At 44.8% G+C, this 26,291-nt stretch overlaps 1 protein-coding gene across 3 annotated transcripts in view; it reads left to right on the forward strand.

Moving 5' to 3' along the window:
• LOC146608113 (nck-associated protein 5-like) overlaps window positions 1-26,291 on the forward strand; it is a 187,296-nt gene that overhangs the window by 85,055 nt on the left and 75,950 nt on the right. For 2 of the 3 annotated variants that reach the window (XM_085347469.1, XM_085347470.1), the window contains 2 exons: window positions 12,801-12,864; window positions 25,409-25,542. In XM_085347469.1, coding sequence (XP_085203595.1) covers window positions 12,801-12,864; window positions 25,409-25,542 — 198 coding nt within the window. Of the gene's footprint in view, window positions 1-12,800; window positions 12,922-25,408; window positions 25,543-26,291 lie in introns of all 3 variants that reach the window. The other variant, XM_085347468.1, reaches the window with a different exon arrangement.

Raw genomic sequence — 26,291 nt, forward strand, 5'->3', positions numbered from 1 at the left:
GGTGCTGCAGCCATTTTTAAAGCACATCTGCTCATCCGCAATGTTTCGTTTCGTCTGGGCAGGAATGCATCTGTGGCTTGGAAACAATTGAGGTCAGGCCCTGCTCGCAGAATAAGAAAACATTTAGGTAGACAGACAGACAGCCAAGCAGGGGGTAATCCACGCAAATGCATTTCTCTCAGAGGATTCCTTATGTCTGATCTTTGTTACTTCATAAGTTTTGGAGAAGTTCTGGCCCACTAAACAGTGCATTTAAATCAGCGTCTTCACTCTGATTTTGAAGATTTTTGCAGAATTCTTTGAAGAGTTTCATGCCTCTTCAGGTGGCAGCTGTTGCCAGAGGCATTAAGCTATTCCACCCCATACATATTTGTGATACTGTATGTCTTAAACACCCTAAAAACACCATCAAATTTGGCACAAATGTAATCAGATCAAATCAAATCAAATCACTTTTATTGTCACATCACATGTGCAGGCACACTGGCACAGCACATGCGAGTGAAATTCTTGTGTGCGAGCCCCACAAGCAACAGAGATGTGCAAACACAACAACACAAACGAGCAAAATACAAGAATGGCCAACCTGAAACTAATAAATATATGTACAATATATAATAGTGTATGCATTTCTGGATGTGTATACTAAATATTTTCCTACGTGTGTGTGTGTGTGTGTGTGTGTGTGTGTATACACATTTTACAAATTAAATAGTAAAAAAAAAAAAAAAAAATAATAATAATAATAAAATATATAAAATATACAGAGTTGAATATGTGCAAAACAAGTGGCATTTATATACAGTATGAAGTGCATAATGTTGAAGTTCCAGTAGTGAAGCTGAGGTGTCTATGACGTGTTCAGCAGTCTGATGGCCTGATGGAAAAAGCTGTCTCTCAGTCTGCTGGTTCGGGACCGGATGCTGCAGAACCTCCTTCCTGATGGAAGCAGTCTGAACAGTTTATGGCTGGGGTGACTGGAGTCCTTGATGATCCTCCCCGCTTTCCTCAGGCAGCGCTTCCTGTAGATGTCTTGGAGGGAGGGAAGCTCACCTCCAATTATCCGTTCAGAGCACCGCACTACTCGCTGGAGAGCTTTGCAGTTGTAGGCGGTGCTGTTGCCATACCAGGTGGTGATGCATCCAGTGAGGATGCTCTCAATGGCACAGTGATAGAAGGTCCTGAGGATGCGGGGGCTCATGCCGAATCTTTTCAGTCTCCTGAGAAAGAAGAGGCGCTGCTGCGCCTTCTTCACTGTTTTGTTTGTGTGTACTGACCACGTAAGATCCTCAGCCAGATGTACACCAAGGAACCGGAAGCTGCTCACTCTCTCCACAGCAGCGCCGTTGATGGTGATGGGGGTGTGTACTTCTCTGCACCTCCGGAAGTCCACTATCAACTCCTTTGTCTTTGCGACGTTGAGGGTGAGATGGTTGTCTTGACACCAGTGGGTCAGGGCGCTGACCTCCTCCCTGTAAGCCGTCTCATCACCGTTGGTGATAAGACCCACCACTGTAGTGTCGTCCGCAAACTTCACAATGATGTTGGAGCTGTTAGTGGCTGTGCAGTCGTAGGTGTAGAGTGAGTACAGGAGAGGGCTCAGTACACACCCCTGTGGAGCACCAGTGTTCAGTGTGATGGGGGATGAGGTGATGCTGCCCAGTCTGACCACCTGGCGTCTGTCAGACAGGAAGCTAAGGATCCAGCTGCAGAGGGAGCTGCTCAGTCCTAGATCCTGCAGTTTCCTGTCCAGCTTCGAGGGAACGATGGTATTGAATGCTGAGCTGTAATCTACAAACAGCATCCTCACATACGTGTCTCTCTTCTCCAGGTGTGACAGGGCAGTGTGTAGTGTCAGGGCTATGGCATCATCAGTGGACCTGTTGTGGCGGTATGCAAACTGTAGAGGGTCCAGTGAGTCGGGTAGTGCAGAGCAGATGAAGTCCCTGACCAGCTTCTCGAAGCATTTGCTTATGATGGGGGTCAGGGCTACAGGTCGCCAGTCGTTCAATGAGGAGATGGTGGAGGATTTGGGTACAGGGACGATGGTGGCCATTTTGAAGCAGGCTGGGACTACAGACAGAGAGAGGGAAAGGTTGAAGATGTGCGTGAACACTCCAGCCAGCTGAGCCGCGCATGACCTGAGGACGCGGCCGGGAATCCCGTCCGGACCAGTAGCTTTGCGTGCGTTCACCTTCCTGAAGCACTTCCGCACATCCTCCTCAGACACAGTGTGCGCACTGACGTCATCCGCGGTGCGCACACTGTCCGGTCTCATGGTGTTCGCTGCGTCGAATCTAGCGTAGAATACGTTTAGATCCTCACACAGAGAGGCCGTGGTCTGCGGTGTGCTGGTTTTCCCTCTAAAGTCTGTGATCGTGTTTAGTCCCTGCCACATACTCCGAGGGTTGTCAAACTGTTGCTCCACCCTGTCCCTGTACTCACGTTTGGCTGCTTTGATCGTCTTCCGGAGTTGGTAATGTGCGTGTTTGTAGTCCGATGTGTTCGCGGAGGCAAAGGCGGTGTTCCGTGCCGCCAGTGCCGCGCGAACATCTCCGTTAATCCAGGGTTTTTGATTTGGGAAGGATTTGACTGTTCTGGATGGGACGACATCTTCCACGCATTTCCTGATAAATCCGCAGACTGAGTCTGTGTATTCATCAATGTCTCTGGCGGCCACGTGAAACATTTCCCAGTCCGCGTGATCAAAACAGTCCCGCAGCGCAGACTCCGATTGGTCCGTCCAACAGTGCACCGCCCTCCGGGTTGGAGCTTCCTGTTTCAGCTTCTGCCTGTAGGCGGGCAGGAGCAGGATGGAGCAGTGATCTGATTGGCCGAATGGGGCGCGGGGGAGGGCTTTGTACGCATCCCGGAAAGAGGTGTAACAGTGGTCGAGTAGCCGGTTTCCACGTGTGTTGAAAAGGATGTGTTGATGGAGTTTTGGTGAGACTTTCTTCAGGTTTCCCTTATTAAAGTCTCCGGCTGTGATAAACGCTGCCTCTGGGTGTGCGGTTTCCTCGCTGCTGATCGCGCTGTACAGTTCCCTGAGTGCACGGTCAGTGTCGGCTTGTGGGGGAATGTAAACAGCCGTAATAATCACTGCTGTAAATTCCCTCGGTAGCCAGAATGGCCGGCACTTAATCATCAGGTACTCCAGGTCCGGTGAGCAGAAGGATTTGACCGGGTGCACGTTCGCATAATCACACCAGCTGTTATTGATCATGAAACACACACCACCGCCTCTGCTTTTCCCAGTAAGATCCTGTGACCTGTCCGCGCGGTGCACAGAGAACCCCGGCAGTTGTATTGCGGAGTCCGGTACTTTGTCCGATAGCCAGGTTTCTGTGAGGCAGATCACGCAGCAGTCCCGCATCTCTCGCTGGAATGAGATCCGTGCCCGAAGCTCGCACAGCTTGTTCTCCAGAGACTGCACATTAGCCAGTAATAAACTGGGTAACGGTGGTCTGTAAGTGCGCCGTCTCAGTCGAACCAGAACGCCAGATCTTCTCCCTCTGCGTCGGCGTTTGCGGCCTCCAGGGCCAGAGAACAAAGGCGTCTCAGGTGAGATGAATGGGGGTCTGCAAACGGAGCGTCCGTGTTGCAAAACTTGAACTCCGGAAAGTTATAAGAAAGACCGTCTTTTATGTCCAGTAAGGTTTGTCGGTCGTACACAAGGAGACAAGTGCTGCTCGTGAAAAAATAAAGGAAAAGTAAAATTAAACACAGAAGAAAGCCGTTGCTTGGGGGAGCTCGCGACGAGGCTGCCATACTCGGCGCCATCTTGAGGGAAATGAGATGAAAACAGAAGGCATTTTCCACATATTTCTGCAACACCAACGATGATAGTGAATGGACTGGTACTTATGTAGCGTTTTTTTACTCTGTTTAAGCATTCAAAGTGCTTTCTAACTACAAGATTCGTTCATTCAAGCACACACTCATACAACCACTTTTTTCCTATGCCTAAACACTCGTATGGCCAGAGGGGCAAAATAGCGTGTGATAGCGGTGATATGTGTTGTTTAGTTTTGTTGGTGATTTACAAATGTTGCACTTGGTAGCGTCTCGCCTGTCCCCAAAGACCCAGTTGCCTTCTTTAGAAACAGCCAAACTCGGAAACTTATCTGCCAGTTCGGCAAACAGTCTGAACAGAGTAGTGGCAGGCATATCTGCTCTTTAGGAGTGCTTGCAGTTTTTCTTGACTCACCGTATCTGTAGTGGAATTTAGCATTTGAAAGAGTTCTGGCAATATGAGACATTAATCACTTTGACAATTTTGATTGATTGATTGAGATATATGAAAAGTTTTAGGCTTTTTGTAAAAGCTGTTTGTCCTGATGAATATCTAAACGCAGGTTTTATGTCCTTTATGTCCACTGAAATCAAAGCTGAAACCCTTCCTATTACTTTAGGTAGGAGTGTGGTCTGTTTAACATGACTTGACTCTACTGTTTTAAGGATGGAAGCTGAGGAGACACAGAAGAATTAATGAGATTTTGCTTGTCAAAGTGTCTCCAAAAGCCACATTTTAGACCACAACTCAAGAACTTATCCACTGAATGTGCCAATTTTTCTACATAGACACTTAATAGGATAAAAGAAGCAATGACTTTTTGAGGTTTTGAAGAATTCCCTGAAGTTCTTTTAAGTGGGAAAGGCAAAAAAATTTTCACACAGTCTAGTTCACAGAGATTGCCGCCATCAATCACACGCTCCAAGATTATGTCAATGCTTAGAGTCGGAGGGGAAAAAAAAGAAAACAAAGCTTCCCGGTGTATTCTGTCAGACTCCTGTGAAGTACCGAGGGCTAGATGTTATCTCGGAGGGAAAAGCATAAACAACTCGGAGCGCTCAACCTGTTATTGACTTTGGATTAATCTTGCTAATCGTGATCATCTCAACTCGCCTAACTACATTGCTCAGTGTAGCACACACGTGTCCAAACAAAGTCCAGTACGCAACTCCTAAATTAAAACTAAGTATGAGTCATGATGATGAAGTTATGTATGGGTGTTGAGATGACCCACATTCTTAGTGTTTGTCAAGCACACTGTTGTCCAGATTCACATCACAGGGAGGCATTTATCATACATACTTGGTCAGACTAACAGTGTTTCTGAGTGTCTAATGCAGATTATTGCTCCACAACATCAAACAAGGACTATGTTGCTGATTAGAAACGTGTCTTTTTGGAAAATAAAGACGTTATTAGGCCACATGGCAGCCTGAAAAGGCGTGTGTTCTTTGTGTGCTCACAGCAGAACCTCATCACATTTCACCTCGTCAATAATTGATGGTCTTCGGTGGTGAGGTAAGGCTCATTGTGCCGGGTTGTCTGGCTGCCTGGCTGGCTGGCTGGCTGGGTGTGAGAGGTGCTGACATGTGGCTCATGTTTTTCCGCTGCCCTTCACTGCAGACGGGGGTCCGTGACGAGCGACAGGAGGTCAGGAACCAGCTGTGGCTGGGAAACGGGGGATCGCCGCGGGTCAGGCCACTCCTCGCCATCCACCACAGTGCTTCGTGGTGATTGATTGAACCTGCCTAATGCATTGGGACCAATTGAACGGTCACAGATGTGCAAGCCCCACCCCCTCAGACGCCCGTGCAGATGAAAGTGTTTACACCGACGCTGATTTTGATGCCATCTCGGCATTTGGGGTTCGACTGCAGAAAGGAATTCCTGCATTAAAGTCTTAAGGAAATGATGCTTTAATGATACGTTGCCTTTGTTGGTACAGGACTTTTTAATTACACATAATGAAGTGGGACTTTTTCAAGTTCATTTTCTCCATGACAATGTCAGGGAATCCATGCAGAACATGAGAAATTAGAGTTGTGCAAATGTATTTCACACCCCATCTCGAGTTTACTCTCTTGGCAGTTGTAACTCTGTTTTCCTGTCAGGCTGGCTTGGATGTTGTAACTTATCAAACGCATCAGTAAGCCTATTGTCCCGCACTAGGGTTTGGGACTGGGTTGATTTTTTTGGGTGGATCGGTACAGAGAAGGTTACATAACACAGCTGTAGAAGGATTAAGGATGGGAATGACCGGTCCGGAGTCAGGATCCCTCTGAAGAGGGCGCCCTATGTGGGCCATGGGGATTGCGTGCGTATCAGGGCTCTTAACCCAGCGGGAGTGCAGACGCTAATACATAAATGCATGGCAGCTCTGCTCTCATCCAAACATTTATGCATCCCTCCTGGCCACTCTGTGTACAGTTGTGGCTGAGAACGATTGAAATGTTTAGCTCCCCCATAAGCCTCGATGACAATACTAGAGAGATGGTTTATATTTATGCATCTTTTATGCATCAGGATGCATGTGTTTATGTCAAAGTGAGTAACTTCTGCAGGGAAAAAGCTGAACCAGTATGTGGTGTTTAAGAGGACAGATTAAACGCACTTGATAGTGGTGTACAGTACCGCGAGGGAAAGAGGAAACCAAAATACAGGAGACAGCGCTTCTCCCTCTTTCATTATGTGCTTAGCAGCAAACAATGTACAGTGGATTAAACCACCTGTATGGAAGAGCCGTGATAACAGTGATGAAAACACGGGCTAAACGTCTGCCTCCCACAATGTAGTTCAAAGCGCAGGGCTCCACAACATGTCAGCTCAAGCTGTGATTGATCCTCTCTCGGCCCTGACAGGTCGTGTCTTTGCATGCATGCACGCCACCGCCGCTGCGACGCTAGAGAAAGAGCGGGTGCACACGGAGGGTTTACACAGCGTCTGAGCTCAGGAGACTGAGCAGAGGAAACAGGGTTGATCTGCTGTGAATGCGGCGGGGCGGGTGTTATGTTCGCTCTGCGCCGCGCTGTCTGTCTTATCTCAGAGACGGGGCGGCGTTTGACGCTGAAGGAAATGCATGTGAAAAGGAAAGACGTGATCTGTGAGGTGTGTGGGTGGATGGCAGGTAGTGCGAGTTAAGAATGTAACAAAGCAGGTGCACAAACGAGGCATGTAAGCCAAGATTTTCATCACAAACTAGATGTTAAATCACTGTTTAAGCTTTAAGTGGACTCTACTAGAGCTGCATTATATGATTTATAGTTCAAAATAAGCTTTATTTATCTTACACAAAGCCACTGTCTGAAACCAGCTCCTTCCTTTATGAAAACTTCATCCTGACTGGTCCCGCTTTACAAACAGAGATTAAACAGCAGGTGGGTGGGGCTTCTGTGATGACTGTGCTAGGGCTAACTGCTCGTTTGAAGCCAAGAGTAGAAAAAAAAAACCTGTCTGAAACTGAGTTTGTTTGAAGCCTGCGCCTGTGACTCACAAACTACGCTCAATATTTGAACACTTGACCATGTTTAATACAAGCATTGTAACTGTATTAAATCCACTTTAAAGTACTGCTTTTTGACATGATCAGACTACATGACCACCTTACTCTCGTTGCATTTTGTGTACTGAAGAGAAGTGCACTTGCAACTGGGGCTATCAGATACCCAAATCAGGTGGTTTGGGTATCTCCACTGGTGCTTGGTGGGATTCCCTTGTTTAGTAAGTCATCACCACTATCAGGTGATTGCAATCAGCAGGAGAAACTGGAGGCCCACACCCCACACGGGTTTCAGCGGAGGTAGAACGTGTGCACACGGTCAGCTGTCAGCTTATGCTTTCATCACAAGATCAGGATGTAGAAGACAAACGCATCAAGTGTGAAATATATAAAGTTGGGGCTTCGAGTCCAAAGAGAATCATTCACTTTTCTGCCTCAATGAAAATGTTTTTAGCTCATTTAAAGGACGGCAGGAAGCAAAATATCCAGGGCTGAAAATCTAAGCAAACATGGAAGTGTGTAAAACTGCAGTTCGTCAAGTGGCCACTTGAGGCTCACTCTAAGGGTCCCATATTAAAATAAACCGGATTACAGCGTGCTAATCTTCTGCAGCTATATTGGGGGTACCTGCGAGCAGCATTAATGTGTTATTAGGGCTGCTCGCATTAAGCTAACCATTAGTGAGCTTGTCATGCTTTCTTCTAGGTCCAAAAATTCAAGATGGTGACAGCTGTAATGGTGTAGATCTAGAATCCAAAAGTCCACAAACAAAAGGGTGATGTCACTGTGGCCACATACATCTTTTATATACAGTCTATGGGCAATAAACACAAACAATCTGACAGGTTATAAACAAAACCCAGATTATCCTGATTTATGTGGAAAGCTCTGGCTTGTCTGTTCTATTCGTGTCTTCCCACTGTGACGGATTACATGCTTTCAGTATGGTTTTGATAATTTGGCTGCATCGCTGTCCAAACTGTTGGCTGATTGTTTGCCTGCTCAGGTTTCTAGCCCCTGTAAAACTTTGTTAATGTTATCATAACCACTCGAAACAACGTCCATAACTGGGAAAATAAGACCCGGCTTGTTATAAAATGGAATTACCCTTTAAAATGAGGCGTTTAGGGACCGCGTGCCTGCGTTTTGACCCGTTTGGACGACATTCATGAGAACATGTGGAGGGAAAAATGAAAACATCGTAATTAATGTGTTAACATGGCTCTTTGCATACCAAACTAGAGCCTTCTGCGAGAGATGGGCTTGAGATAAACTCCCTGACTCTAACAGCCGTCAGGTTGGACTCTGTCTGACTATTTCGGGGCCAGTTTACACAGCTGGTAAAAGTTTACGACGTGATGGATCTCGCATCCATTGTGGTTGAAATGCACATGACAAATTTAGAGTGGAATATGTCAGCCTAAACACAGGCATAAACACACACAGAGTACATTACAGATTGCATTCATGTGCGCTTGAATGCAGTTCAGATATCATATAATTCCACACCAGCGCCAACTGGATGCAAGACGTCGCCAGTGAGCGTTTTTCACTGGAATACTGTTTTGACTACCGCTCGTGCCAATTACTATAATTACGTTTAACACAGAATGTCAAATTGTTCTATATTTGGCGGCGATTTTTGCCGCCGGGCGCAGTTGGCTCATGCTCCGTTGCTCCTGGAACATGCCTGTACATAAGTGGCCTGAAACTTAACCCTTTACAGCGCTGTGACGCTCAGCCATAACACAGACTGGAGGAATGCCAGGCCGGTCCCGTTTAACAAAACAATATCTGCAGTGAGAACTTCCAGAGAGTTTTTTTTTTTTTTTAAATGAAAGTGGTGTAATGGTGTACAGTGTGCTGTAATGGGAAGAGACACATTGTGTAATGTAAACACGAGTGTTTTAGTCAGGTGTGGGGCATGCGTTCACACGGAATTTATGAATGCAGTAACCAATGCAGTAAAAGTCCAGAATACACACCCAAACGCACACGCGCACACACCCCTGCTTGCTTCACAGCATCGGCACTCTGCTTGACTTCCTCCTGAATTCGTCACCGCCACAGTGCGTGTTTCACAATCGGCTCGTTTAGCTCGCCGTTGTCTTAATCAGTGTTTTCCCATTAGAGGAATCACTGCAGTGGGAATGCCATCCAGGAGCAGAAACGTAGCCCACCTTGTATTTTGCCTGTTCAGTTCAGACGGTTGATTCATCCATCTCTGTCAGCTGTCTCTTAATCACCGGGGGGTTTTCCCTCCGACAGGTAAGCCGCTCAGAAACAACGGCGTCTTGTCAAAGACTGCGAGGCGGTGAGGAGTTGTTACTCATGAGCTATTTTTGGGGGGTTTGGATGTCTGCTATTGTTGAAGAAATGTGAAAAATGTGCAGGTGATTGGGATTACTCGGGCTGTCTGGTGTATCAGCTTCTTTATTGGGTCCCACAGCCCCACATTAGGTGTGCTGTGAAGACAAAACAGTCGGGAACAAGACTTTGACAGGAACTTTCCTCCTGAGCTGCACACCTAAGGTTTTGTAAGATGATGCAATTCATTTATTAGGTTTGGTTTTTTTGACTCGTTACTGTCTTTTTTAAGTAAGTTAATTATTTTCAAGCATTTTTTAAAGCAACTATCATATCAGCACTGTAACAAAAAATAATTTCCCCCAGGGATCAATAAAGTATTCTGATTCTGATTCTGATTGATTCTGATATTTACCTCCTAGCAGACCTGGCTTTCAAGCCGGTCTGCAGAAACATTAATAAGTGGGTGATAACACATCATGCGCCTCTAGTAATGCATGTAGAGTACTATATTTACAACAATAATGACTTGAACAGATTCACTCAGAGGCTACGCTGCCAAAGGAGGCTTTTTGATCCCCTTACACATTTGTTGTTTTCCCAGAAATACGGATAGAAACACTTGTATACTGACAAGCCTTCAGCAAACACATTCACAGTCTGGCTTGTCCTGGAGCACCGCTTCAGTTGTTGTGGATGCCTCAGGAGGGGCTTTAAAACAGGGTTTTTTATTATCCGTGCTAGTGTGCCAAGATTTATCCCATTAAAGTCTGGAATGCCCTCACGTGGGAAATGGATTGGATGTGCACAGTCAATTTCTTTGTTCAGCTCTGTGCGTATTTGTGTGGAAGAGTTTGTTATGAGTGTGTGTGTGTCTGCCTGTAAGGCTGTAGGGTCTGGCACGAGGATGCCCAGCTTTTTTTTCTTTTCTTTTTTTTGTTTCCTCTGAGCTATTTTTGTCTGGATAGAACCGCGAACTCTGTTTTGCGTAGTTAGCCGACGACCTCGCCTCTTCCATGTGTGTGTCTGCTGGTTTGCTTGCAGGCGTGTGTGGGTTCTGCCGAAGTTGGAGATAGATGGAGGGCAGAAGTGTTGGTTTCTTGTATAGTGAGCTGATATTGATCTTGGATATCTGATACCAACCACTTAGTAAACAAGAAATGATTAGCTAAGTCGAGGAATTTGATTTGCCCAGTAGAGAGCTTGAGTGTCCTCTGATGATGATAAATTTGATTTTGCAGCTGAGGGGAGGCTTCTCTTTCCATTTTCATCACAGCCTTTAGGCACGAATAGAGGGAGTGAGTCTTAGGTGTGAAGACAGTGGTTGATGTTTTTGTAAGATAAAAGTAAGATGAAAGATGGAAACAAAACAAGAATCGCTCTAAATAAAAGGATAACTAAGTGGTTTCAGGTTTGTGAGGTATGATATCCTATTGGAGGAATATCAGGATTGATTGTCTGGCAGCTGGACGTCTTTATGTTGAAGATGTTTCATCTCTCATCCAACAAAAGTCGACTCAAGGCGCTTTACATTGTAAGGTAAAGACTCCACAATAATACAGAGAAAACCCCAACTATGAATCCCCCTATAAACAACAACCTGGAGAGACTGGGGAGGAAAAACTCCTTTTTAACAGGAAGAAACCTCAGGCAAAACAAGACTTAGCCATCTGCCTTGACTGGTTGGGGATGAGGAGAGGGAGACAGGGCAAAAGACAAGTACCCATGCTGGGTGTCCCTTAGTGTATTAATAGCTAACTGTAGCAGAATGTACCGCGACCGTGGCTCAGGGGTTTGGGAATCGCATCTGTAACCGGAAGGTCGCCGGTTCGATCCCTGGGCTCTCTGTCCTAGTCGTTGTGTCCTTGGGCAAGACACTTTACCCTACTTGCCTACTGGTGTTGGCCAGAGGGGCCGATATGGCAGCCTCGCTTCTGTTAGTCTGCCCCAGGGCAGCTGTGGCTACAACTGTAGCTGCCTCCACCAGTGTGTGAATGAATAGTGGTATTGTAAAGCGCTTTGGGTGCCTTGAAAAGCGCTAATAAAATCCAATCTATTATTAACTTGGTGACATTTTCACTAAAAGTTTTGACGTGTAAAAAAAATCCAAGTGGTCCCGGGATTGATCCTTGAGGTACACCTTTGGTATGCTTGGAAAATTATTAGTGGTTGCCTGGTGACTGCATTGGATTTTTGTTTGGTTGCAGCCAGTTGCAACAACCAGCTGATCAGAGGTTGAGCCTGTAATAGCCTCAACGTCTGGGTGACCAGCTTTGATCTCAAGGTGATTTCACAGGTCGTCTGGTGTGAGGCAACCAGCCTCAAACTACTTTGGTCTGACTCAAATTGATTGCTGTTGCATTGCAATCAACCTGAGTCACTCTGTGATGCGTCTCCTTGCAATATTAACAAATGCAAGAACTTCAAAGGCAATGAGATTGCAAGTCCGTTCCACATAGTCAAAATAATGTAAGCTGTGCCACTGTTTTCTTTCACTGCCTTTTTTAAAGCGACTGTTGTATTAAAAGCTAGAAGCTAAATGCTAATTTATGCATTTAATTTATGCGTTTCATTTGGACAAATGTTTTGTCACTCATCCAAGTAACCTTTTCAGTCTAAAGACTTTCAAAATCAACTTCATGTGATTTACTTACCTGGATGATTATTGAGGTATGCGTTGAGCATGCATTAAGGTATTTAGCACCTAAACCTAACCAGTGAAAGAAGTGAGGATAAAAAGAGAGGGAAAAATTTAATTAATGTTCAAGGTCCAAAGAAAACGGAATGAATGGGATCCTGGTTGGAAACCCAACATCCTCCTCTTCCCTATCTTCTGTTGTGATCTTTTGAGGACTCTTTCCAGCTGTCTGGAAACCACGAATGTAGTGCTGGCACCAAGGCCAAAGAGCTACCTTGTGGATAATGGAGACATGCAGGTGGCCTCTCATAAAATTGCATTATCAAAAACTCTGGGACAAGAATGGTTTGCATTTTCTAAGACATACTAGAGTCCCACATGCATAGCACTTACATGATCAGTGGACTAGTAGAGAATGAATATGTTTTTGGGTACTTCTTGATTTGCCACTTTGTTAGCACTCAGACCTGGCACACTGAGCTGCTGATTGACCACACACTGACTCATTCTTATTTTCCTTCCCCCCTCTCTCTCTCTCCCCTCCATCTCCTGTTTCTTTGGTTTAGGGAAAAGCTGGCTGTGGCTCGCCTGCAGAGGGAAGTCGCACGGAGCAAGAGCGAAGGAACAATGGTAAAGTACAGTGGAAGTGCTTGGCCCTATCATCTTCACGAAGCCAGAAAAGCCACAGTATGTTCACTCCACGTACATACCCACACAGAAACCGTCAGGCTCTGCCAAAACTGTTGTGTTGGCTGAGTGTCTCGACACCTCATCAGAAGCTCTTGAAGGCAGTAATCCTGTAGAAATGCATGTGTAGGCAATAATAGAAGCAAGTACAAAAATACTGTGTTATGTGACAGTTGCCTGTTTGTGGAAAAAGCAGTGCGTTGCATAAATTTGACCTTTTCTGCACAAACTACAGGTACTTGAATGCACTGCCAGGCTCTGTGACCGTAGAATGCTGCACACTGCATCGTGTCTCTGGTAGAAAGTGCTGATGTGCCGTTCTTTTATGAGTTCTGGAGGTGGTCATTAGCATACATATGCGCTCAAAGCAGCGTATATGTTTGTGTCTGCGTTTCCACAAGTGTGTCTGAATGCATTTATAGAGTGTGTGTTTGTAAGCGAGGTCAGGAAGTGAGAAGAACCGGGTGATGAAGCGGGGCTCAGCTGATTGCAGCCTCTGAGCAGACGCTTTAACCACAGGCCCAGCTGTTTCACTGCACCCCAGTGACGCCTCTGATTCTGTGTGGCAGCAGGCCTAAAGCTACAGCACACAAGGGCCGACACGCTCCGAGATCTCCTCACCGCTGCGTGTGATTATTGATCCCCAAAGGAGGAATGCTCTATTTTTTCTTCATACCTCTTCAGAGTTGTAGAGGTCAGAGCACAGGGTCAGATACTGAGCAGAGCTCCCTCCTTGGAGATGGGCAGGGGTTTGGCATGTTGCTCAAGGGCATTTTAGCACAGTAGATACTGAATTTATTGGCTGTACCAGATGTGTAGCTAAGTTTGTGCTTCGGCTCGTAAATATAGACACTAAAAGAGCACAGACAAAGACCGGCTTTACCTCTAGGACTTGTTGATGTCAGCAGATGTCAGAGGAAATCACGCCAGAGTCAGCCAGCGCTTACTTTCTGACCTCTGGTTGACTCCAAACTGTCGCCCCCAAGCATGGCCCAGTGTGTGAAACAAGAAGGTTCATTATTGATTTTGAAAAAGGTTCAGCATTGATGGGTTGACATACTGTTGATGAATGGAATATGAACCTGACCATCACTGTTCCTTATAGGCTAGTTGTTTAAGTTGTGTCCAGTGTGTTGTGAAATGAAAATGTATATGTAGATGAAACTGATTTGGTGTTAGACCTCAATATTAAGCTATTCAAAAAATTAATTCACTGTGTATGTGTTTGGGTTGTCAGTTTTGGGACTGAAATATTAAAGAAAACAAATGAAACTGAGACTTTTCAAAGTTGCTGGGAAAGAAGTTTTTCCTGCAAGTTTGCGTGATCATATTTTTGTGATGATATTTGGGCGACGTGGTCCAAAACAGCCGTCCTTTTTAAGATACATTTGGGCCAGATCTGACAGACTAAACAGCCCAAAATCAAGTTAGTGTTTGTTGAAGAATAAAAGGGCCATGGACACTTGGTGATTGGTGGTATTTCCCTTTAAAATCAAATTTTGTACAAACCCAAAAGATCTTTGTTTCAACCACAGAATGTCTGTAACAGGCTGAAGTAGCCACTTTGAAGTTTGTGGGTTACTGTGTTGAAGCCTCTTGTTTAGTTGTTTGGTCACTGATATCCTACGCTACAGTTACAGTAGGGAACAAAACAGTAACTGGAGATCTCAGTGTGGCCAAAATGAGTGAGACTGTGTAAGATCACCACTCATAGTCAGATGAGATCTTCAAAGTGATTTGAAGGCGATAAAAAAGTCAGTCTGCTCTCAGTTTGCAGTTGAATGGGGTCAAATTGACAATGAGATGCAATCTGTTTGTGATAATACAGTGACCGAGTGTGATAAATTATCAAAAATGATAAATCTGCTTACGTTCAGACCCGAGCCACAGATATGAAACAGAAATTCTTCCACAAACAGCCACGTAGCTGCTGCAAGAGGGTGATTTAACTGCAAAATTACATTGGTGCTCGATAACCTTGCTTTTATATAGGAATGTACCCAGAAAACAACCAGTTGTTTGAGTTACATTCTGAGTTCCTACAAACTTCTAATCCGATGGTCACATTGTCCTGTGGTTGATTCATTTTGTGCCATGAACACAGTTTTCTTGGAGACCCACATTCTGGTCCACCAAACCAAATGCCAGCCATAAGCAGGAGATGTGTTGATGCACGCTCAGTCATCAAGGCGAAGAAGTCCCAGAAAGCGGAATCTGTTCATCTGGATGTTGTGTTTTCAGTGGGAAAGCTCTGAAGCCTCCCAGGAATACCAGTGAGAAAGTCAAAGGGAGTCCATTTGGATGTTGCGTTGGACATCCCCACTGAAAACACATCATTCAGATGAACAGATTCAGCTTTCTGGGGCACAAGTAGGAGAGTTCATGTGGACCACACCAGCAGAGGTTGGTTGCAGTTGCCCCCCACTTTTTCCTTTCTTTTACCTGCGTGTGCTCACACCAAAGTGACAACACGTTTGCGTGTCAACACCTCCTCCTCTAACAGTAACCCAGCTTCCTCTGACCTCAGTGCAGCCCAACCAAAATATATCTTTCGCCATGCCGCGAGCCTCCCCAGAAGGCCCGGCTCTCCAACTGACACGACTGGATGACATGCTAATTATTACTTTAGAGGGCGACGTGAGTTACTGTCTGCGCATGCACAGTGTTGAGAGAAGGATGAGTTATCTGTGCCAGACAGGAGGAGGGTGAGGGAGGGGGGTATGGAGGAAGAAAGGGAGGAGGGGGATATCACTAAGCTCCATTTGAAATTGGGATTATCCCCATTGGATTCCCCTTCCACTCTCTCTCTGGCATTCCTGGGAGGCTTCGGAGCTCAGGCGAGGTTCTTCAATAGGAGTGAAAAAAGAGGCTGCTGCGTAAAGGAGATAATTGTCAAAGTGCTGCCAGAGTGAAGTGGAAACTGCAAACCACCCCCAGCCTGCGTCCAGTCATAGACCCCCAAAACCCATCGCCTTCTTCCCCAACATCCCCCACATCTTCGCCTGCAAGGGGATGAACCGATAGAGTCAGATTAAAACAGCGCAGACTTTTGAAGTGGCACTACCCCGCCTCTGTATCTGATGCCTCTCTTTAGCAGCCTCTGATCGCTGCCTCGATCTGATCGCATAAGGCGATCAGAGATGCCGCGAGAGTGTGCGGCAGTGTTTCTGCAGCGCCATCACGACTGCATTGTGTAGGAAAAAGAAAGGGAAGGGTATCTTTATGATCGTGCATCGCCACAATCGTAAGCCTCGGGTTGCGCATGTGAAACAGCACTAACTGCACAGTTTACTGAGGAGTGTGTGCTTTAATTCGGCGTCCCGCCGCGAAGCACGCATACTGCTGGCAGCTTGAAGCTGCACAACTCTTGTTATGGATCGTTTGGGAGAATCACATGAAACCTTTTTAAATAATTTGCAGGGCAATCAGTAATTAGGCCTGCGCTGCATTTCACCACATGTATGACCACACAAGATGCGTTTTGTTATTAGTGAAAATGATCCGCCTGTCTTACGCCTCTCACTGCTTCTTAAACTTCACATCAAGGCTCGGACGTGCTGCTTTTGGCCCACTCTGCTGAAACTCCTGCTAGAAAAACAGCAGGTTTCCCTTTAGGTGTTTGACAAAGCACAGGTCGGGGTTTATACTGCGAGAGTCTCGGCCTCTTTCCAGCAAGCTTGCTCCCGTTTGTTCGCGGCCTCGTCGCTGCTGTAGGTTTTCCCTGGAATTCTTCCCGATCCCAGAGGCGTGGTGTGGTGCCGGGCAGGGCAGAGCTGCTCTCTGTCTCCCACTTTTCTTTTGATGCCACTCCGAAGTGCAGTCTAAGTCCATCAGGGGCAGGATGCCGAGGTTTCCTGTCAGGGGCAGAGAACACAAGTCTGCGTGTAGGCTTGTAAAGGCGGCGCTGCCTGCTCTGTGGGCTGAGGGGGCGGAGGGGGGCTGGGCTCGCCATTAAAAAGGCATTTAAAGCTGTTAGGTGAGATTATGACCGCTGGAAACGGCTGTCTAAACAACATGTGAAAATAAATGATCTGGCTTTGAGAACAACTAGCTTTATTTTTCTTTGGGTTTTGTGGATGCTCTGTGATATCCGAGCCTCGCCTCGTGCATACCCACACATTGCCGTTTCCATGGGCGCTCGGGCTGATTGCGGCGTTTGATTCTTTCACGGTTGAGCGAAGCATACATGCAAGTGATAAAAGGGAATTGTTTTTTTTATTTGCCTCAACTCCTCGGCTTAATTGAGCAACTTGCTCATTTAAAAATCTGATTTCTCCGGAGCATTTCATGTAGAAAATGAAGTTAAGATAAAGGAGGAGGACGATGGGGGAGGCGCTGCGTTTGTGAATATAAAGTGAGAGCACAGCATGGTTAAATAAGCCTCCAAGCCACGATAGGAATCAGCTATTTCTGTACATGAAAATGGATTTTGCGTGTGCTGCAATCTTCAAGAGTGTGTGACATAGTTTGTAACGCCACATCAAGTAACATTTGCGGTTCTCTGATGAGGGAATGCCCCTTTTTTAACAGGTCGTTTCACCCGAATCTATCTTGTTGCTACTTCAGCTTCAGGATTTCATTCAATAATTCAACATAGTCACTGAAGAAGCAGCCCTGGATAGCTCTGCAGTATGTCTGTGTTGGACTTTTACAAACATTTACACACTTTTATAGCTGGTATCAAGATTCTAAGCTAAAGCATGACTTGGGGTAGGCTTTAATGTAGACTGATAGAGGAGGTGTCAGATATTCCAGGAAATATCTGACTTAAATAATCCACCTACTCGTCGAGAGGTCGGTGAGTTCATCCCCTTGCTCTTTTCACCTACATGTTGAAGTATCCTTGGGCAAGATATCGAACCCAGAGTTGCTAAGAAAAGCAGCACTCCAGACAAGGGGTGGTTAAGAGTGAGGACCCAACATCAATGGTAAATAATTTTTATACAGTGCTTTTTAATGCATTTCTTATATTACACAGGATGCATCAAAGAGCAACTGGGTTTAGTATCTTGCCCAAGGCATACAGGCTGGAGCAGTCAGGGATCAAACCACCAACCTTTGGATTAATAGATGATCTGCTCTACCTCCTGAGCTACAGCCAGGCCAAAGACAGGCAAGCTTGTTTAACAAAAAAGCAAGATGTCTATTTTGGCTGATGGCAGGCAGTACAAAACAGTTCAAAACACAGGAAAACATGCTGGAAACCCTGTGGCGAGGAGGTGGTGACTATAAATACTGAATTGTTTGCTGAATTAATCAGCAAAGATGACACAATGAATCAAAACTAAAAGCAAAGCACAGTGAACTAACTCTCATAATAAAGCAGGAAGTGGGAAAACCAAATGGGGAAAATGCAGACACATGGATGAACTTAGCAAGGAAACTTGACAAAGGTGAAATGAACACTGAGGGAGGAATAAACTCCAAAGCACCAGGGAACTAGGAATAGCACTAATTACACTAAAGAGGAATATATGAGGGTAAATGTAAACACTAAACAAACCAGAAATTAAATAGATCTTAAAAATAAACAAAACTCTAAAGTCCAAAAACTTAAAAACGCTCAATAAATGGACCACAGGTTGTTCCACTTTCTCAAGTGTCACTACAGCTTAGAGAGTAGCTGGTGAGTGTTTACAACAAGTTGCTATCTCTCTTGCAAACTGCTAGCAACAGCATCAATATGCTAGTGACCAAAGCGATCGCAAGGAGTTTGTTTTACCTATTAGTGCCTGTTAGCAACCTCCAGCAACCACTTGCCAACCAGTTGGGGAATATAAATTTTTCCTGAGCAACCTTGTAGCTGCCAACCAATCTCTGCATCTAAAACACCCTTTGCCATTTTTTTTCTTTTGTATTCTTCAGTACTTGCATTCGCTGATGGTTGGTTGGAGAAACAAGATTTACCAGCATGATGATTTTTGATGTCAGCTGTATGGTTGGCAATATCCTTTTAATTTAAGGTTCCTACTGTACTGGGTCTCAGAGGGTGGTATCTTTAGGATTAAATAGTAGATTTCACAGATGACACCGCTCTTTTGGACCCTCCTGAAACAGAACATCTTAGTATTCTAGAAAATGCTGCAACTCCTGCTGGATTGAAAGTCAGCGAGCCAAAGACTAAAGTCACATCCTTCAACTATAGAGATCATTTTAGACTTTAAACACTGATTTTATCACAATGTCACCTGGAATAAGGACAAGAAACTAATATCAATGTGGCAGCCCAGGCATCTGCATCCAGCTGAAGTTATGACTCTGACTCTCTTAATATTTTTACAAACACCCTAAAGACCAGGTAATCGCTTCACAATACCAGCTAACACACAGTGTCTATTAACAGCTATCAGATATATAATTATGCGAACTTTTGCAGGAAATGAACAAGATTTATTCTTTCTCAGTGTTCTGGCACATACGAGCAGGCTTTTGTTTGAAGGAGAGTTAGATTTGCTCCTGTTGGCTACCCCTTTGTTACAAAAAATCATCTGTATTTGTAAACAAAGACCGGAGGCAGGGGGGGAGATAAAACAAGAAGCCTTGGCCTGGATATCTGCTGGCTACACAGGCCCCCTGAGGCTAAGTCATCAGACTAGCTAATGATTGGCTGAACCGCAACAGACACCAGAAAACCGTATCAAAGAAGTCTGAAAGCAGCATAACAGCAATTACTGTCACAAACTTACTGCATTAGAAAAATACTGTGTTATACTGGAAGATAGTGAGATTTTGTCCCTGAAAGGCACCAACATTTAAAATAAACGCAAAGAATAAGACAAAAACTTTCCTGGACTTTTCCAAGATTACTAGATAAGTGTGTAGCATTTGCATATTATCACCAAATAAAACTTCTGTAATAACTAACACTGTTTAAATAACCATATGTGTGGCTTTTCTGCTCACCTGGATTACATTTAGCCAAATCAAATAAGCAAATAAGGCACACTGGCAGGGCTCCGGGTCGGCAATATTAATTAATTTTGAGCACGGGGTTTAATTAGTTAGCTGTAAGTGGATCGAGGTATGATGATTATCTGACAGTGATTTATTGGTGTGTAAAAAAGAAAAAGCACCTTCAGAGTGGACATGCTCCGTAGCGTGCTGCCAGCAGATAAAGGGGCTCTCTGACGGGCTTAAAAAGGAGAGGCTCCACGTGGAGCTCGGGCGCTCGGGGACCCCTCATATAGGGTTTCTGACAGCTGTTTGGAGGATGTGTGACAGCGTGGAGGTTTGGGAACTGGGGGGGACTCAGGTGCTGTCTCTGCAGATTGGCCTTATCAGCCACGGGCAGGGGCAGGGGCCGGGGCCGCGATGGGGTCCCCCCGCAGGACTCAGCACATTCACCGGGTGACGAGCGCTGACAGCCAGGTCCAAATCGCATCTCCACACCGTCCCATTCTGGGTGTGTGTGCGTGGGTGGGGTGGGGGAGCTCCCTTGGCAATGATAAATGGGCCACTCGTATGATTTTGCATATTCCTGGGGTGTGTGTATTATTTGCCACAGTGCCCGTGGCTGTCTAAGAGAGCAGTGGTACACTCCAATAGTGGCGCTCCATGATAATTGAATTGATGGAGTCTTTTGGTGTGGGGTGGGGTGGGGTGATAAAACACTGTTTGGGCTCACTTTAGTCACAAGTAATCGGAAAACACACACTCCTGCACTTTGATGCTTTCTCTTCTGTTTCTAAACAAACAAGAGCATAATTATAATTTTTATCTTTACGACTTGTATCTGGGAGCCAGCCAGGCAGGCCAGGAGGCCCGATCCTCCTCGTGTTACACTTTCATTTGAATCCAGCCTCGCTGATGCACACAAACAGCCCGGTGGCATGTTTTATTAATGAATGGAGAACCTGCACAGTGCTTTGTGTCCCCGATGTTTGCTTTGCCAGCGAGCCTCCGAGCCGCTCCCGGCCCCTTTGATTAGGCAAAGAGCTCCAACCGAGGCAAGGGGGGGGATGTCCTGTGTAATGAAGAGATTATTGGGCCTGTACCCCCTAACCCTGAACGAGTACAGTGTATATACAGTTGCAGATGGACATCCTACAACACGATGGGACACACACACATGCACTTAACCTGATAAGGTCGCAGCACAGCACAACAAGGAGAGGCAGAGGCCTCTAATTAATTTAGAGTCCTCAGTGAATCTTAGAGGGTATGAAAGGGGGGCTCCGAGTATTCTAGTAATTCAGCTCGGATGAATACCATTACCATCTAATGTTGTCCAATTACCGAAGCGGGAGGCTTCATTTTGGGCTCGAGTGCAGCTAATAAAATCTTATGTTCCAAAGCCGCTCGGTGTAACAGATTCTTCATTTATTTCTCAGGCTTTGCGTGTTGATGGTGATAAATTCTGTCACATACAGATGGATATATTTCTTTATTTATCTCTCTGTGGCAGAGGTCAAATTTAATCCTCAAACCCCCTCACCCCTCACCCCCCACCCCCTGATGCCCAAATCTGGGCTTGTTTCTGATATATGTGGTATAAAAATCCAGCAGGAGCTATTTTATAGATTACACCCCATATTTCATTTGACATTGGCTTCTTTCTCCTTTTTTTTCTATGCGCTGCATTGTTTAATAGAACAGGAGCATGTTGCCCCCTGCAGGACAAAGAAGGCAGGACACCTCGCCTCATCCCATCCATACAACAGTGACAGGCTGTCAAGAGAGCGGGGATTATCTCCTCAGCGGCCAGATTAACTAAAATAAATGTTCTCACAGAAAGTTGCCAGGCGTGTTTTCATCCTCTCGGTGTTGACTTTGAGATCTCTTCCCAGGGCTTTTTCTAAAGAAGTGTTGTCTTTGTGGCTGCAGTGAAGGCTTATTAAAGAATATGCTTTCAATTAGAGCACCAAAGGAGGAAAAAAAAAAAGAGAGAAGTTGATGCAGACAATAAACATTTCAATCGAGGAGAAATGTATTGCCGGGGATTTCTGGCCACAGAAAGATACAGCAATGTTTGATTTAATGTCCTCAGGCCTTGTAAAATTGCAGAAATTATATATTGAACAAAAGCAACGCAGGGCTTTTACTACAATGTAGAGACTGTAAATCCTGTGTTGTTATTGAGGTTGTTGGCAAGACTGTCAGCAGACACGTAGCGGTCGGTGGTTTATGCCTGGAGGCCTGTGTGGGCAACAAAAAAATCAGGACCAAAGCTGCTACTGTGCTTTTTTTGTTTTGTTTTGCTGAACAAAGCCATGCATGTTGATGCAAATAAAAGGCCTTTGTGCTCATTTGCATCGAGGTGAAATTCAGCTAAACTGCTGCGACGCTGGAGGCTGAAATCGGCGCCCGTTTCTTTAAACGCTAAGTGGAAAATGTGTCCTATAAAACATAAAACAACTTTATGTGTCATAAAGAAAGAAGAACCAGAAAAGTCATATATATATATCCATACATATATATATATATATATATATATATATGTATATATATATATACGTCCAGCTCCTGGCAGGGGGATGCACTACTTTACGTTCTTGTATGAGTGGATTTACAGCAGCCATTACTCCTGACAGGGAGAGCCTCCCCGCTGCACATAGTAGCCGTGAATTTACTGCCGCGGTGAAGACGGGGACTGGTTTTAATGGTGACTCTGGTTTAATATTCCCCCTCAGCAGCTGAATCACCCAGTTAGGATCTGCTTTTGTAACAGAAGTAACAATGTAGTGACACAAGACAGTTTATAAGGAGAGTATGGTCATACGGAGTAATGGAGCAATGCGACTCGGTGTCACATTATAGTTGTTTCGATGTTTTTCTTTCCAGTTTGGTTTCATGGTTTTTCACGAGAGACCCGGCATAAAGGAGGGCCTCATGTCGAGGAGGATGTTTTGTCCATATGCCACACAGAGTGACACGCTCACTGTCTCTGACCTATATTCTTTCACGCCACAAGATGTCCCCATAATGCTTGTCTGAGAGAAAGCACTCCAGCTTCTTTGCAGGCATGCACTGAGTAATACCACATCATGACTGGTGCTGACGATGAGGATGGGCAGTAAGTAATTCCATTTGCACTGAAGAGAACTGATGAAGAACTGACAGGATAATCTGGTGATTCCCAACATTTTCCATTGGCTCTTAAACTCTGATTGACTCCAAAACAACTAGAATATTTAAGCATGTGTGCACACCCTCTGTTTAGAGTTAACCAATCACATTTAGATTCATGTTAAATAGTAGCCAGTACACATCTGTAAACAACTGAACTGATTCTCATTGAACTCTTATATAAAGTTCAAATGTTTTATCCAGAGGATTATCCAGAGACTTACTTTTACAGCAAAGAGCTTTCAAAACTTCAGATGTTTAAAGGAATCTGTCAGGAGAGGTGCAGGAGAATTACCAAGGTAACAGGTGTGTTTCCATAGATATACTGTAGAGTACAGTGAAGGCTGTTATTTAAAAGGTTATTTAAAACTTTTATTCACTTATGTACAGTAGTCTCTGTTTAAAATACTAATGCATTCACTTCAGATGTTTTCTTCCACAGAGCCAGACTTTGTGGTAATGTTTAAAGTGCTCTGGGTGAATAGTTCTTTAGGCTTCCTGAAGCTTTTTTTGCACGTTGACTCCTTTATTGCTCATTTTCAGTCCAGTCCTTGTAACTGACCATTTTCAGAGGAATGTTTTATTTGTTTGTTGAGCCACTTACACAGACCTATGAGTCATTTAAGCACAAAAAAGAAACTTAACTCAGGGGATTAACTATTCTTGTGACTATGCATAACAGAGAACTTTGCAAATACCCAATTATAAGATGTGTCTTTAGGCCCTCTGTGCGTTTTTGTGACGGGCTGCTAGTAACAATCTGTGAAAGATGTCAAAGATACCACAGTTTGACAGAGATAAAATAGTACTTTTGCACCAGCAAGGTGATTCCCAAAGAGATATTGGCTGAAAATGTAACATATCTCACAATGGTGTGCAGGGTGTCCTTAAAAAGTTTGAGGAAACCGGACAAAAGAAGTGTCAGTATCTGTTCATTTGAACAGTGTCCCATTTTCCTAGCCAAAGAAAAGAAATCAGAAGTGAGTCGAGACTTTTGCACTGTATATCCACATATACGTTTTTCACCACCTCCCTGGGTACTTGTACTCCTAGGTGGAAATAAAAGGATGATAATCATCTCTAATCAACCCTTGTTAAGCCAAAGTTGAATCTCTTATTCACCAAACACTGCATCTTTGTTTGCAAAAGAAGAAACTGTCTCCCTTTTTCTTTCTAGTGTGTGTCTTTGGCCTCAGACCCATTTGCAGATATTTTACAATCTTGTATTTTTAGCTGATATTCCTGGCAAGGCTTTGACAGTTGGTAGATCACCCAAATCTACGGAAATGGAAGCCAGTGGCTTTGTCATAGACTGTCAGCAGCAGCGACAGATGCTTGGCTTTATGTACAATAGAAACTGCCAGACCAAGAGAATGATCCCGTCTTATTTGCGCCGTCAGCTAAAAAAAAAAATCCTCCGCCTTGCTGCTAGGAATTTGCTTAAAGCTTTTTTTGCAACTTTGTCAAGAAAACTGGAGTAGGGAGTGTGCCACCACAGGGACCTTAGTCTTTGAAGTTGGGTTTGAGGCAAGGATGTCTTTCTCTTTTGGGATCCAAAGACAGAATCCTTCAGAAATGAAGAATCCAATTAAAGAATTGGAAAAGACCAGAGAAAACTGGCTAAATGCTTCATGGAGACCATATACACCACAAGCAACATTTATAAAGCTCTGAAATCAAGGAATGGAAAGCAGAGATAAGTAGGCATAAGTGATCCCTCCCTCCTCTTACCGAGGAACTCCAGCTTTTTAATTCAGGATCTATCAATAGTTGGGTCGAATGAGGTCATGTTTACTCATCATCATAACTATAACGTAAAGGGGGGAAAAAAAGGTGAAACACGCAGAAGAAGAGAGGACGGTTTGCATGGTGTGAGGAAGAGAGGAGCAGGGTAAACATGCTATTCATAGCTTCAGTGATATCGGGGAGCATTTTCTGAATAGATCTGAAATGAAATGAAAAGCAGGAGAAAGACTGAGGCACGGGAGGGCGGGCTCAGTGATTTCAGATGACATTTAGTGTGAACTTTCTCTCATAGAGACAGAAAGAAGCGGAGGCTCATTATGAGTGTTTCAAAGTAACAACAAACTACTGGAAGTAATGCCAATCGAGGCGGCCTAAATGTCATCATGCCCTTATTCTTTTATTTCCTCTCACACCTAAAGTCAGGGGAAAAAGCGGCGAGGCGTGGATTGTCTTTTTCAGCTAGGACAAGCTGTGTTTGGTTTCAGATGTTTGGTGAGCAGATGTTTTGGTGATTATGATGCTGAGACAGCCTGTGTTTGCTTGCCCTCATCCGAGGAGGGTCGAATATTCGGGGAAGGGGGTCGTAAAAATTGTGGCATGTGACTTGAGGGTGATCTTTTTAGCCCCAGGCCACACACTGCCTGAGAGTTGATCGTCCTTCTGCTCTTTCCCACAGCGAGAAAAGCTGATCCACGAGCTAGAGGAAGAGCGACGCCTGCGACTGGAGAGCGAGAAGCGTCTCCGGGAAGTGACGGAGGAGTCCGAGCTGGGTCAGGCGCAGGTGGTTTCACTGCAGCTGCAATTCTCCAGGTAAAAGAACCCAGGAGCACAGAGCGGGCTTTAAATCCCATTTTTCAGCCCTCACTCATTACGTTTGAACAAAAGGAATAAATAAAAACAAATAGAGGACGAATTACAAAGTTGCTATGATACTGATCCTGTTTATTCAGCATCAGCAAATATTGTATTCAGCCCTCTGTAACCCTGTGTGGGAGGTGATGAAAAGTACGAGCGTCTATAAAATGATTGTGTTTCACTTGAGTGATTTGATCTCCTTTTTATGCAGTGCTGTGAAAAAGTATTTGCCCCCCACCTCATTTCTTTGTTGTTTGTCTAGTTGTTTTACCCTGAGTAAGTACAAAATTCAGTTTTTCTTTGATGATTAACCACATTTGTTAGAAAGCTGAGTTCAGTTTCACAAGACTCACTCAGGCTTGGTTACTGGCAGCCCTGTTGAATCCAGAAACCACTTAAATAGAACCTGTCTGAGAAAGTGAAGCAGGTTAAAAGACCTCAAACAGCAACACATCAGGCCACGATCTAAAGAGCTGAGAAACAAAGGCACTGACATGTGTCAGTGGAAAGGGTTAGAAAGCCATTTCTAAGGTTTTGTAACTCCAATGAACCACAGTGAGAGCCATTATACACACATGGAGAAAACTTGTATCAGTGGCGAGTGACCAGCCTACCAAAATTACTGCACCAGAACAACATTAAAGAACCACAGGCCTCACTTTGAACTTTGACCTCGGTTAAGGTCAAAGTTCACATTTCACATT

The sequence above is a fragment of the Diplotaxodon limnothrissa genome, linkage group LG23 (assembly GCF_057381915.1).
Source record: "Diplotaxodon limnothrissa isolate DT_005_m linkage group LG23, D_limnothrissa_male_GT1.1, whole genome shotgun sequence".
NCBI classification, from domain to species: domain Eukaryota; kingdom Metazoa; phylum Chordata; class Actinopteri; order Cichliformes; family Cichlidae; genus Diplotaxodon; species Diplotaxodon limnothrissa.